The sequence below is a fragment of the Dendrobates tinctorius genome, unplaced genomic scaffold, assembly GCF_039654945.1.
Source record: "Dendrobates tinctorius isolate UK_male_01 unplaced genomic scaffold, ASM3965494v1 ptg000022l, whole genome shotgun sequence".
Lineage (NCBI taxonomy): Eukaryota > Metazoa > Chordata > Amphibia > Anura > Dendrobatidae > Dendrobates > Dendrobates tinctorius.
Window position 1 is genome coordinate 94,149,493 of NW_027361690.1, and position 14,834 is coordinate 94,164,326.

Sequence of the window (14,834 nt, forward strand, 5' to 3'; positions counted from 1 at the left end):
GGGAGCTGAAACTCAATGTTGCCCAGCAACAGCCCCAAAACCTGAAAGATCTGGAGGTCTGTATGGAGGAGTGGGCCGAAATCCCTGCTGCAGTGTGTGCAAACCTGGTCAAGAACTACAGGAAACGTCTGACCTCTGTAATTGCAAACAAAAGTTTCTGAACCAAACATTAAGTTCTGTTTTCCTATTGTATCAAATACTTATTTCATGCAATAAAATGCAAATTAATTACACTGTGTTCCAACTTATTATGCAAAAAATATTTCCTCATATTTTCTCTAAATTACCTATATGAATTGCAGTCATTGTTATTTTCCAGTCATCTAATATTCTAGTATAATTGCAATGTTTTTGAACAAACTGCCTATGAAAACAGTATATTTTTAAAAATAAGAAACACTCAAAATGCATGTTCCAAATTATTATGCACAGCAGAGTTTTCAACCTTTTTATTTTTATTTTGAACAAAAAAAATGGTCAATTGTGAAATAAGCATTATCAGCTTATTACAAAATGAAATCAAACAGTTTTCAAGTCAAAACTTTATTCTAGGTGATGTTACATTTGCACATAGGACCCCTTGTTCGAAAGAAGCTTCTGAACTCTCTCGTCCATTGAATTTGTCAGTTTTTGGATGGTTTGTGCTTCAATTGTTTTGCATGTGGACAGAATACCCTCCCAGAGCTGTTGCTTAGATGTGAACTGCCTCCCGCCATCATAGACACTCCTTTTGATGATGCTCCAGAGGTTCTCAATGGGGTTGAGGTCAGGGGAAGATGGTGGCCACACCATAAGTTTGTCCTCCCATAGCAGCCAGAGATGCAGATGTGTTATTTGCAGCATGAGACGGTGCATTATCATGCATGAAAATGATCTTGCTGCAGAAAGCACGGTTCCTCCTCTTGAACCATGGCAGGAAGAGCTGTTTTAGAAACTCCACATAGATTATGGAGTTCATCTTTACCCCTTCAGGGATCCTAAAGGGGCCGACAATCTCTCTCCCCATGATTCCAGCCCAAAACATTACTCCACCTCCTCCTTGTTGGCGCCTTAGCCGTGTTTTCATGGGGTGTCCATCAACCAGCCATCCTCCACTCCATCCATCTGGACCATCGAGCGTTGCACGGCACTCATCGGTGAACAAAACAGTTTGGAAGTCAGTCTTCATGTATCGTTTGGCCCACTGGAGTCGTTTCTGCTTGTGTGCAGTGGATAGAGGTGGTCGACAGGATGGCTTACGCACAGCTCCAAACCTCTGAAGGACCCTGCATCTTGTTGTTCGGGGGACGTTGGAGGCACCAGCAGTTTAAAAATCTTGTCTGCTGCTATGACAAGGCATCTTTGCAGCTGCTCTTTTAAGGTGTGTTTCAGACTTTAGTTAGGGAGAGGGAGAGAGAGGGAGAGAGAGATTTTTGTTTTTTTACCGTTCGCCAGAAATGATTTCAGGGTTAAATTTCCAGCACAGATCATTCCTCTGGGCATGCGCAGTACAAAAATGCGGATCCTTCAGCCAAAAAAACGTTACAAGCGCCGTCCGGGCATGTCGGCAGACGCAAAAAATTTTGCGGTTCCACAAAAAAACAGCCGACGGATAGCCATCCGTCAAGATCCGCCAGTAATGCAAGTCAATGGGAAAAAAGGAGATTTTTGTGTACTCACCGTAAAATCTCTTTCTCTTAGCCTTTAATTGGGGGACACAGAACCTTGGGTGTTATGCTGCTGTCCACTAGGAGGCGACACTATGCATAATCTGAAAAAAGATTAACTTTGGCTCCTCCTCTGCAGTATACACCCCTGGACGGCGTCAGCCTTCTCCAGTTTTGTGCCAAAGCATAAGGAGGAACGTAACCAAATAACATAACCATGCCTGTAAGAAGGCTACTATGTACGAGCTCAAGAACAATATGAGAACTCAACAGGAAACAACGGCCCGTAAGGGCAACAGGGTGGGAGCTGTGTCCCCCAATTAAAGGCTAAGAGAAAGAGATTTTACGGTGAGTACACAAAAATCTCCTTTACTCTGTCGCCTAATTGGGGGACACAGAACCTTGGGACGTCCCAAAGCAGTCCGTGGGTGGGAAGCAGTGGACGAATATTGTGCCGACAGTCCCCTAGACTTGGGGTACTGCCACCTGCAGAACCAGTCTACCCAGGCTCGCATCCGCTGAGGACTGGGTATGAACACTGTAGTGTTTCGTAAACGTGTGTAGGCTAGTCCAAGTGGCCGCCTTGCACACTTGTTGTGCCGAAGCCTGATGCCGAATGGCCCAGGAGGCCCCTACTGCCCGTGTAGAGTGTGCCGTGATACCGGCCGGAAGAGGGGAACTGTTAAGTCGGTAGGCCTCATGTATGGTGGACTTGATCCACCTGGCAAGGGTAGCCTTGGAAGCCGGCAACCCCTTGCGACTACCTTCCGTAAGAATGAAGAGGGAATCGGATTTCCGGAAAGGTGCAGTCCTGGACACGTAAATCCGCAATGCCCTGATTAGGTCAAGCGTATGCAGAGCCTTCTCCACTCTATGTACCGGAACCGGGCAAAGGGAAGGCAGTGAAATCTCTTCGTTAAGGTGAAAGTTGGACACAACCTTCGGAAGGAAGGATGGTACCGTGCGGAGAACCACCTTGTCCTGGTGAAAGGCTAGGAAAGGTCGTCTGCAGGAAAGTGCTGACAATTCCGACACTCTGCGTAATGAGGTGATAGCCACTAGAAAAACCACTTTCTGAGACAGAATGGAGAGTGGAACTTCTCTAAGAGGTTCGAAGGGTGGAGCTTGCAATGCTGTCAGGACCAGATTGAGGTCCCACGTATCCATCGGACGTTTGTAGGGAGGAACCAATCGGGAAACTCCCTGGATGAAAGTCCTTACTTGCGGTTTAATAGCAATGCGCTTTTGAAAAAGGACTGAAAGCGCCGACACCTGACTCTTAAGCGAACTTAAGGATAGCTTGGCATCTAGGCCCGATTGAAGAAAACCTAGTACCTTCGGGAGGTAATAAGGGAGTGGGACTTGTCCATGAGATTCGCACCAAGAAAAGAAGGCTCTCCAGGTACGATAATAGAGCTTGGCAGAGGCAGGCTTCCTTGCCCTGATCATAGTTGCAATGACTGCCGGTGAAAAACCTGCCTGGGTTAGAATCCAGGTTTCAAGGGCCATGCCGTCAAATTGAGGGCCCCTGAATTCTGGTGGAAGAACGGACCTTGAGACAGAAGGTCGTGGCGGTCGGGTAGACGCCAGGGGGCGTCTGCCGTAAGTTGGACGATGTCGGCGTACCAAGTACGTCTGGGCCAGTCTGGCGCGATGAGGATGGTCGGAACTCCCTCTTGCTTGACCTTCCTCACGACCCTGGCTATTAGGGGGAGGGGTGGAAAAATGTACAGGAGTCGGAACTGGGACCAGTCCTGGACCAGGGCATCCGCTCCGAGCGACCGCGGGTCGTGTGTCCTGGCCATGAAATTGGGAACCTTGGCATTGAGATGGGATGCCATTAGGTCCACATCCGGGGTTCCCCATCGTTGACAGATCTGGTAAAAAATCTCGGGATGGAGAGACCACTCCCCCGAGTCCATTCCTTGCCTGCTGAGGAAGTCGGCTTCCCAGTTTTCTACACCCGGAATGTGTACCGCAGAAAGAACCGACCTTGTGTCTTCCGCCCAGCGGAGGATATGAGCCACTTCTCTCATTGCCTGGGCGCTGCGGGTCCCGCCTTGGTGATTCACGTATGCCACAGCCGTGGCATTGTCCGACTGTATCCGTATGGGCGAGGCTGCAAGCAAGTGATGAAAGGCTCTCAGTGCCAAGAGAATGGCCCTGATTTCCAGAACATTGATGGGCAATGTCACTTCCCTCGGTGACCACTTGCCCTGTGCCCTGTGATGTAGGTGTACCGCCCCCCAGCCTGTCAGGCTTGCATCGGTAGTCAGGATCTTCCATTGTCCTGAGAGGAATGGCTTCCCTCGTGTAAGCGAGGTTGGTTTGAGCCACCAGTGCAGGGACCTCCTGGTCGATGACGTCAACCTGAACTCCCTGTCGAGGGAGAAGGGGTTCCTGTCCCAAGATCTGAGTATGGCTAGCTGAAGGACCCTGAGGTGAAACTGGGCAAATGGCACTGCCTCTATTGCTGCTGCCATCCTGCCGAGGATTCTCATGGCAAACCAGGGAGATCGAGGAGGACTGCGAAGGAGTGTGCGAACTCCCAGACGGATGGCCAGTGTCTTGTCCTTGGGAAGGAGCACCAGGCCCCTGGTGGTGTCGAATACCATTCCCAGGAATGTTAGAGTCCGAGTTGGGATGGTCGACGATTTCTGTAGGTTGACTAGCCATCCCAGGCGACTCAGAGTGTCTAGAGTGATTGAGACACTGACCTCGCAGTCTTTGAAAGTGGGAGACTTGACGAGGAGGTCGTCCAGGTACGGGACGACTAGAATGCCTCTTGAGTGCAGGACGTCCATGGTGGCCGCCATGACTTTGGTGAACGTTCTTGGAGCCGTGGCGAGTCCGAACGGAAGGGCGACAAACTGGTAGTGGTTTTGGTTGACCGCGAACCTGAGAAACCTTTGGTGGGCGGGAGCAATTGGTATGTGGAGATACGCATCCTGTATGTCTATGGAGGCGAGGAATTCTCCCTGCTCCATGGATGCAACGATGGACCGGAGGGACTCCATGCGGAAATGACGGACCCGTACGTAATTGCTGAGCTGTTTTAGGTCCAGTATGGGTCGGACGCCGCCTCCTTTTTTGGGGACTACAAACAAATTTGAGTAGAATCCTCGGAATCTCTCGTTCGCGGGAACCAGCACCACAACTCCTGATTGAAGGAGAGAGGAAACCGCTTGGTGGAAGACACGAGCCTTTTCTGGTGGTGTTGGAGGAACAGAAAGGAAGAACCGGTTCGGTGGAACGGAAGTGAACTCTATCTTGTATCCGGAAGACACTATTTCCCTGACCCACCTGTCTTCTGTAATAGGCAGCCAGACTTGCTGAAAGAGTAAAAGTCGGCCGCCTACTGGTGGGGTGTCTTCCGGAGGTCTCGAGTCATGATGAAGTGAAGTTCTGAGGTTTTCCTCCCTTGGGTTTCGCTTGGCCTGCTTTCGACTGCCAAGCCCTGTCCGGTCGCTGCTGCGTCCGTGGGTTGTCTCTGCGTGGAGAACGGTTGCGGTTTTGCACTGGGCGCGAAACGGACCAGCCCGAGGAATTCCGAAAAGATCGGAATCGCGTCTGGTTTCTTCGTTTGAACGTGCGTTTCGGTTTTAGTTGAGGGAGAGAGGTACTCTTACCCCCGGTGGCATTGGCTATCATGGTGTCCAACTTTTCGCCGAAAAGTCTACCAGTAGAATACGGAAGTCGCGTGAGGGACTTCTTTGAGGCCGCATCCGCTTTCCATTCTCGCAGCCAGAGGATGCGTCGGATCGTGATGGCGTTTGATGCTATTCCCGCTACACCTCTGGCGGAATCCAGGGCTGCATGAATCATGTAGTCTGCTACCACTGCCATCTGGACCGCTTGGTCCGAGAGTTCAGGATTTGAAGCCTGAAGACCCTCCTGTAGTCTTTTGGCCCAAGCTAGGATGGCCTTGGCTGCCCAAACTGAAGCAAATGCAGGGCCCAGAGAGGCGCCTGCCGCTTCGAAAATAGAACAAGCCATGCGTTCTACTTGCCGGTCTGCTGCGTCCCTGAGGGTTGAGCTATCCGGCAGAGAGAGTAAAGTCTGCGCTGCTAGCCTAGAAACCGGAGGGTCCACTTCAGGTGGATCTGCCCATTGTTTGGTGTCTTCCTGTGGGAAAGGGTACTTCGCTTCCAGATATTTGCGATTAGCGAATTTTTTGTCAGGCTGCGCAAACTGTTTGGTAAGTATTTTCTCAAACTCATCGTGATTAGGGAAGACCTTAGGTGGTTTTTGAACACTTTCGAAGCAAATCCTATGTTTTGGGACTTCCGGGGGCGACTCTGGAATTTTTAGCACCCGATGAATAGAAGAAATTATGTCCTCAACTAGCGCTGTATTGCTAGGGGGAGAAGGTACCACGGACCTGACCGTTTCATTATCTGAGTCGGAGTCACAGATGCCCTCCGAATCCTGTGCCTCACTAAGGTGATCCCTGGAGGGCGACCTGGGGCGGGGGTCTTCTGTGGTGGGGGATCCCTGTGGTAAATTGCACTGTCTGTCTGTGGCAGGGGACTGCCCAGGAGACCTGGAATGACGCTGTCTCTCCCTAGAGGGGAACGACCTTGTGCTATAGTGCGACTCAGGTGATCGAGACCTGTGAGTCCGCTTACGTCTGTGAGAGTCAGAAGCAGCATGTTCCTGAGACAAGCTGTCCGTTTGCTGTGTACCGTCCATAGCCGGGGTCCGACTCTGCAGAGCTTGCAGCAATGTAGCAGTTAGGTTGTCTATGGACTGTGACATAGACTGAGACATCTGAGTTGCCCATTCCGGCGTGGCCTGTGACACTGAAGCGTCAGTAGGGACTCCCTGGGGTTCTGACCCAGAGTTCTGGATGCAGACCCGGCAGTGCGGATACGTGCTGCCACTAGGGAGCGTGGCTTTGCAGGCTGTGCAGAATGCATAGAAACATTCCTGCCTGGTTCTCTTCCTTGAGCCCGGCATAGTGCACAGAGGCTGGCTATAAGGGATCGTACAGGGGTGGCTACGCAGAGGGAACCCACAGAAAGCCTTATAGGAAGTATAGATTCACAGCTGAGTAATGAGAACCCAGCTGTGAGCTTACCCCACCGGTGTGCCCCTAGGTCCAGCGCCGACAGATCCAAGTTCTGTGCCCCCGGAGACCGCTGTGATGCTTCTCTCCTGGATCTCATCCAGAAAAAATGGCCACCGGGGCTCTGAGGAGAGGGAGGAGGGGGCGGAGAGCTGAAAAGGGCGCGCTGGGCTGTGTAAAATCGCGCCCTTTCTGCCTCAATCCGCCCCTTCTATGACACTCCAGTGTGTCATTTTGGTCATCCGGGGGGCGGGGAAAAGGCGGCGGCTTCAGCTAGGCCGAAGCCGCGGTCTAAATTTGAAGCCTGATGCCCAGGAGGGCTCCAGAGCGGCGCGGTAGTCCGGGGGGGGGGGGGGGGCAGATTTGTACCAGACCCCCCCCAGAATGGTCGACTGGATAGCGGTGGGGGTAGCAGGGGTAGCGGTTTTTGTATGGGGGGCCCCTGAAGGGCTATGGAGCCGCTGCTGCTGCAGAGACAGGGACGCAGCAAAAGCCCTGTTTCTGCTGTGCCATCCAGTCCGCACCCTCCCCCGGCCCCCACAGGATCCCTCAGCCGGCCTGGGGTCCCTGGAAGCTGCGGAATGCTGCCTGATCTCCGACCCTACCTGAGGCGTCTCAACCTAATACCCCCTGCGGGGGATTAGGGAGGGTGCGTCTGTCACCGTCAGGGGGTCTTCATCCTCGCCTCGACCTCAACCCAGACCCCTTAAGGGTGTTGGGGAAGGAGGGGGGTCTCGACCTCGAACCAGGACCCGAGGGACTGGGGAGGGAGCGACATGGGGAAAAAAACCACCTCAACCTCAACCGGGTACCCCTAATAGGGGACCGAGGAGGGAGCCATGCCGGGAGTCTCGCTGGAGACCCACTTTTCTTCATCTGTATTTCCGTGAAAAAAGGAAAAAAACGGAAGAAAAAAGGTGTGCCTCCTTGCGACACTAAGCAAAAACTGGAGAAGGCTGACGCCGTCCAGGGGTGTATACTGCAGAGGAGGAGCCAAAGTTAATCTTTTTTCAGATTATGCATAGTGTCGCCTCCTAGTGGACAGCAGCATAACACCCAAGGTTCTGTGTCCCCCAATTAGGCGACAGAGTAAAAGGATCCGCCAAAAAAAAATGGCGGATCCGTTTTTTTAGGAAAATGGCGGGTCTTGACTGATGGAAAAAAACTGAAGTGTGAAACAGGCCTAACCTGACGCAATTGCCTGTTGGAAAGAGTCCTCAATTTTTCCTTATCAGCACGCACACGTGTGTGCTGGGAATCGGCTACATACTTCTTGATTGTGCGATGATCACGATGAAGTGTCTTGGCAATGTTGATTGTAGTCATGCCTTGACCTAAATACTCCACAATTTGTTGCTTCTCAGCAGCCGACACATCCTTTTTCTTTCCCATTTTGGCAAAAAATGTAGGCTGCTTAATAATGTGGAACAGCCTTCTTAAGTAGTCTTGCCTTTATTTGGACACACCTGCCAAACTAATTTGCACAGGTATCTGCAATTGCTTTCAGTGATATAAAGAGCCCTGACACACATCACCATCAATGAGTGTAAATGACAAACAAAAAAATTCTAACCTTATCACTCCTAAACTCTTTTTGCATAATAATTTGGAACACCGTTTATGTAAAAATCATACAAAGTGATTTTTCGGTTTTTATTTTTAGATTCTGTCTCTCGCAGTTGCATTGTACCTACGATAAAAATTACAGACCTCTCCATTCTTTGTAGGTGGGAAAAGTTACAAAATCAGTAGTGTATCAAACACTTATTTTCACCACTGTAGATGGCTAAAAGAGCATGGCGGTTCCTTCTTTAATCCCATCAGCGCTACGAGTTAGTCATTGTGCTGATCTGATGCTTGCCATGGCTATCCAAGACCAAGTAACGGCTGTAGCATATGCCGGCTATGATGGTCCGTTCAGATGTTAGCAACATTTTAGTGGTAAAAACAACATTTTTAAATTTCTGTTCCACTTTGCGTCCATTCCCGAAAAGCACCTGAAGGGTTAATAAACTACCTGACAACAGTTATGAATATGTTGAGGGGTGCGGTTTTTAAAATAGTACCACTTTTGGGGGTTTACCAATTTATGGCTCCCTTAAAGTCACTTCAAAACTGAATATGGCACGAAAAAGTTGTTTGTTGGTTTTACTCAAGAAAATTTACAAAATTTACAAAGAAGAATTGCTGCAATTTTTTTTTTTTAAACTTTTAACATCCTAACAAAATAAAAGGACATTTTACAGATGGTGCTGATGTCAGGCAGACATAAGGTAAATGTTATTTAATCACCATTTTTTGTGGTGTGACTATCTGGAACGAAGATATAAACAAAGTTTGAAAATCGCTATGTTTTTTGTCAAATATCTGACTTTTTTTTTTTTAATAATAAACATAAATAGAGATGGGAGAACCTGGACAGTAAAGTTTGGCGTATGTACCGAACACCTACTGTTTGGAGATGGACACCGAACACGGACTTCACCAGAAAGTCTGTGTTACTGTTCGGGTTTGGCTGCCCGAACACGGGGGGTTTGTCGCGCTGTAATGTGCATGGCCGCACGGCAAATACCACTTCTGATCAGCGGTGAAATCAGCCCCGTCGGTCAGAGAGCAGCGGTTCCCATGCTGTCAAAAGACAGTGGGAGCGCTCAGCTGGGATCGGAGGTATAAAGCTTACCTCCGGTCACTGGTGTCAGCTGATGGGACTACAGCTCCCATCATCCGACCCCTGCAGCCGCTAATAACAGCGAGAGCAGGAGCGGCTGATTGGGGTATTCATTAGCCGGCTCCTGCGCTGTAAATAATAATAAAAAAAACAAAAACACACAGCGTGGGTTCCCCTGTATTTTGTTAACCGGCCAGGCAAAACTCACAGCTGGGGACTGCAACCCTCAGCTGTCAGCTTCAACAAGGCTGGTTATTAAGAATAGAGGGGTCCTCACGCTGTTTTTTTAATTATTTAAATAATTTAAAAAAAAAAACAAAAAAAAAAAACGGCTGACAACCAGCCATGCTAAAGCTCACAGCTGGGGGCTGGTATTCTCAAGCTGATAAAGGGCCATGGATACTGGGCCCCCCAGCCTAAAAATAGCAATCCGCAGCTGCCCAGAGAAGGCACATCTATTAGACACGCCAATTCTGGCGCTTTGCCCGGCTCTTCCCACTTGCCCTGTAGCGGTGGAAAGTAGGGTTCATATTTGTGAGGTTGATGTCACCTTTGTCAGATTTGCAAAATATGGCGTGGTCACTAAGGGGTTAAAAAAAAACCCTGTAGCTACAATTAGGTCAATGAATTGCAAATACTACAGAACAAAATTCTGCCTATACCATCTGTGTCTGAGGGATTAGCCACATACCGTCCTGGTCAGCCTCATCCTCTTCTTCTTTAGAAGCGTCCTCATCCTCCTTTAGGAGAAAAATAAAACAAAAAACAAAATGCAGATTAATGCTGGATTACGGAGTTTTCCCAATAATGATTAACCCTTAAAGTGTCTAAAGGGGAAAAAAAAACCCCAACACAAACGACCTGGCAGTGAAGATACTAGTTGGAAACACTTAGGAAAAGCTCATGTATGTTAATGTGATTATAATGTTATTCTAAGGAATAACTGTAGAAAAGACGCTACATTAAGCGTGTACATGAGTCATGATATGTATGTGTTAGACCAGCGTTGGCTAAACCCATGGAAATCTGCAGGATCAGCTGACAGTCTAAAATGTACTAAGGCCTCCCGGCTCTCCCCCCAAGAGAGGATGACGGGGAGACAAGGAACGGGACTGAAGCATTTCACTAGGTGCCCCTTTTATTCTGTAGAAGATAAGCTGCCCAATACAGAACACAGGGGCGCTCGCTGAGTATTCCTGTGATAAGCGGGGCCTCCAGGCTTTCACAAGATGCCAGTGGAGCCACCTGCACCACAGAGCATCACCGCCGAACCTGCCGCACCAGCCTGGGATGGTATTTTCCGGATGCCACCGCACCTGCTGAACCAGCCTGGGATGGGAGTCATATCACCGGACCACCGAACATCTCCTGTGACCACGACTCCACCAGCGTTGCTGATTCCCCCCCAGGGTAAGCTGAATTCGGACTGTAAGACAGACCCCCATTTGACACATTCATTTTTTTCCCTATTTTCCTTCTAAAAATTTGGGGTGCGTCTTATAGTCCGAAAAATACGGTACTGACAAACAAGTAATTAGAACGCGGCAAAAATATGCTGCGTCCAAAACGCTACCATTTCTGATCATGGGGACGTAGTCTTAAATGTGAAGATGACCAGCAGGATGGCTAGTGGAGCTTATAATTAATGTTTCACTAGAAAAACAAGGTTTGGGGCAAGATTTTTTTCTTTATGTCTTTTTTGTGAAGTAAAAAAAAAAAAAAAAAATACTCAAGATCAGCAAGGGGTTTCTTTTATTTTTAGGTGGTGATACTGAGAATGTTTAGGCACACACAAACACTTTTAAAAAAATAAATAAATAAAAAAGTCAGTGACGTCTGCAGTAGAATCCTAGTAATATAAAATAGCAACACCATAGAAAGCAAAGATATAAAAAGTAGAGTCGCACCTCCTCTTCGCCGCTAACGTCCTCCTCTTCTACCTCATCTTCATCATCCTCTTCCTCGCCCTCTTCACCCGGGGGAGCGTCCTCATCATAGTCTTCCTCTGTGTGGGGGGGGCAGCCTCAGTCACCAACAGACTGGAGATGTGTGCAATATAGTCTCCAGTCTGTGAGCCACAGACAGAGGGAGCAACAATACATCAGCCAATACAGTGCATGTGAGGGGAGTCTACAATGTGACCACATTGTGTACATTACAGGCTTTACAGCAGAGGGAAAGCCAACGACTAAAAGATATGCAGCGAGTGCAGCAGTGGGACTGCTCATGTGTCAGGTTAGTACTCAGCAGAGTAGAGGCGTCGCTTACAGCAGTCTGTATTCTGAGAACGCAGTGAGAAGAGAAGTCGTCACAAAGTAACTGGCTCCGCTCAGAGACTACAACCTACTGTTATTGGCGCCGGGCCTGGAGGAGGTCTAATTTTCCAGCTTTGCTCTATATTTCCAAGGTGTAAAATTCTGTTCTGGTCATGCCATGGTCACACAGGTGCATGGTTCGTGACAGTTATCACCTCTGTGTCCAGCACATCATCAGAATACAATTTTATACCCAGCAAATAAATAACAATCCTTTCTAATTATGGAGATCTTCAAACTGAAGAATGCACACAGAAAAATTATACAACGTTTTCCTATACAAAGAATAACAATCTATTTGCTAAAACCAGACTCCGGCTCATGAATTACTTTCCTATACATTTGCCGGATTTTTATTCCACATTTATTTTCATTGCCAACCGCCTGCTTTTGCATTTTCCTAAAGAATGGCAAATAGTGGCATGCCCTATGAAACGCGCATCGAGGTGGCAGGTCAGAAGTCTGTTTTACAGGTTCCTTGTTCTATACGGGCAGATTTTTGTTACAAAGATTTACCAATTTTGCAGGGGTGATGGCAACACTGTACAAAACACTGTACAAAATCTTTTTAATACCTTCTATATAACTGTGCTAATCTAGAAGGAGAAACCCCCGAATTGCAAAGAGACATGTAACATAAGGAAACAACGTGTTACACAAGAAGACGAACAGAGCAATGGTTTCCAAGGGAACTAGCAAAAACTGAGAATGTTTTTATACCAACACACTATAGGGGCTGTCGAGATACAGTTAGATCGGCTTTGTGCCTCCCCCACAGACTATTATCTGCATCTTCTTTAATAATGCATCTTCCTCTGCCATCATGTGCACTCCCATGTCATACGCGCTCAGTCAATTACTCCCTCCGTACTCACTAACTAGTCACTTCCCCCATCACTAAATACACCTCCGAGCATAACTAATGGCTATACCGCTGTGCAATGGGGTTTTTGATTTTGCTGCTAGGATTAACGTCAAAGATGAGCGATCCATTGTCAGCAGATCTCGCTCTGCTCCAATATTCAGAAGTGAGTGCAATTACTCTCCCCGTCACATCGACAGGGGCCCAAAACCTGAAAAGTGTTAACGGTTAGTGGGGCACTCACAAAGGATAAGTGATCAATGAGAATTGCCAAAGGACGTTCACCAATATCCAGCAGCTCACCAGTATAGGGGCCCGATCCAAAAAAAAAAAAAAAAAGCAAAGTGTCATCAGAAAATGAGCTATGGTTTAAATCAGGTTTGTGTTCAAAAAAATAAAATAGAAAAAAAAAAAAAGAAAACTTGCAATTTTTACACTGGCCACTGGGGCATTTTTAGATTCAAATTTCCAGTCCTTTAGAGAACACTTTTCAGCAGTCTCATTATCAGTAGAGGCAAGATGACATTGACAGGTAACTGATCTATAACACAGGTTTCACCACTTGCAATAAGTGATGTCACAGCTCCCCCCTCTTCAACAGTGATCTTTACACGGGCTTACTAGATGCTTCAATACAATGTAACAGGGTCAGAGTCAGTTTATTGTTGCCAATATACATGTGAATTTCATAAAGTCCAGAGTTGCAACAGTGGCCAGTGTGAAAACTGCAAGATTTGCATTTTTTTTTTTTTTTTTATACGATGTAATATGAAAATGGATAAAAATTAAAAGTAAACACATTTAATATAAAACCGTGATGAAAGCAGTAGGCAATTTTCTCATGATATTCCCTTTAATGGCTCAACTATCCAGATTCATGCAAGACATGTGCAGGTTGGGGGGATAATAAATGAGCGATCCAGCGTTTCTCATTGCTGCATTGCGAGATTAGAGGCGCTGCCGTCATGGTGTTGATGGCCACCTGACAGATATTGGCAGGTCTCATGTATGGCTGGAAGGTATCAAGCCCCTTTTCTATTAATTAAAACAGGACTTGTACACGATACCTGCTGATTACTAGTAATCAGCAGTTAATGCCGTGTCAGTCACGTCTCATTTCCCAATGTTGAAGAGTGAGGCATTGGATAAAGGTCCTCTTAATAATACGTCTTGGGTTACAAGTGGAGAGCGAAAAAAAAATTTTTTACATCGAGACGCGTTCTCCATTACTCACCATCCTCGTCATCATCATCTTCGTCATCTAAATCCTCCACATAGGCTTCTGCATCAGAGTCAGGCGCTTCTTTCTCATCGCGGTCATAGCCATCTAAATACGTGAGCTGGGGAAGGAGCTTGAAGACGTTGTCTCGGTAGTCACAGAGGTTGGTGACTTCGCAGTTGAACAGGTCTAAGCTCTTTAGGGTCTCTAATTTTTTCTGAAAAAGGGGAGATTTTGTTAGCTAGAGTGTCTGGCTACGAGAAGAATTCAGAAAAGACAACCTGAGCGGGATCCACGACTCACCAGCGGCTCTATTGTGCTCAGGTCCTTTATTCTGTTTCCACTTAGGTTAAGGTGTGTGAGGTTTGGACACTTTTCAGACAGTATTTCCAGTCCACCAGAGATGATGTTGTCACTCAATTCCAACTACAGATAGAAAAAAAATAAAAAATATCAACATCTGATCAGTTTTACAGGATGCAACAAAACATGGATTTTTGTGAGTACTCACCGTAAAATCCGTTTCTCCGAGACACTCATTGGGGGACACAGGTACTGTGGGTGTATGCTACCGCCATCTGGAGGCTGACACTAGGCAAACAACACAAGGTTAGCTCCTCCCCCGCAGTATACACCCTGGCCTTGATTGCGGGCGGAAACCAGTTTAGTGCAAAAGCAGTAGGAGAACAATAACAATCAGCCTTAATGCTGAAAAACAATATGTCTGGCAAAGGACCACCCTGACATTCACAAAAGAACATACATTAATTAAATAAACAAGAGCCAACTTGGCTAACAGGGTGGGTGCTGTGTCCCCCAATGAGCGTCTCGTAGAAAAGGATTTTACGGTGAGTACTCACAAAAATCCATGTTTCTCCTTCGCCTCATTGGGGGACACAGGTACTATGGGACGTCCCAAAGCAGTCCCTGGGTGGGAGATTGACTCACCGATCCAAGCTACATGCACATCCTGTTTAAAGGTGCGCCACCGCTGCTTGGAGAATCCTTCTGCCCAGGCTCGCATCCGCCAAAGCTTGAGTATGGATACTATAATGT

The 14,834-nt window shown here is 47.6% G+C and overlaps 1 protein-coding gene across 4 annotated transcripts in view; it reads right to left on the reverse strand.

The window, feature by feature from the left end:
• ANP32A (acidic nuclear phosphoprotein 32 family member A) overlaps positions 1-14,834 on the reverse strand; it is a 41,117-nt gene that overhangs the window by 9,035 nt on the left and 17,248 nt on the right. For all 4 annotated transcript variants that reach the window (XM_073568952.1, XM_073568955.1, XM_073568951.1 and 1 more), the window contains exons 3-6: positions 14,082-14,204; positions 13,794-13,995; positions 11,290-11,387; positions 10,074-10,122 (exon numbers count right to left, since the gene is read on the reverse strand). In XM_073568952.1, the coding sequence (XP_073425053.1) occupies positions 10,074-10,122; positions 11,290-11,387; positions 13,794-13,995; positions 14,082-14,204 (472 nt within the window). The remainder of the gene's footprint in view (positions 1-10,073; positions 10,123-11,289; positions 11,388-13,793; positions 13,996-14,081; positions 14,205-14,834) is intronic.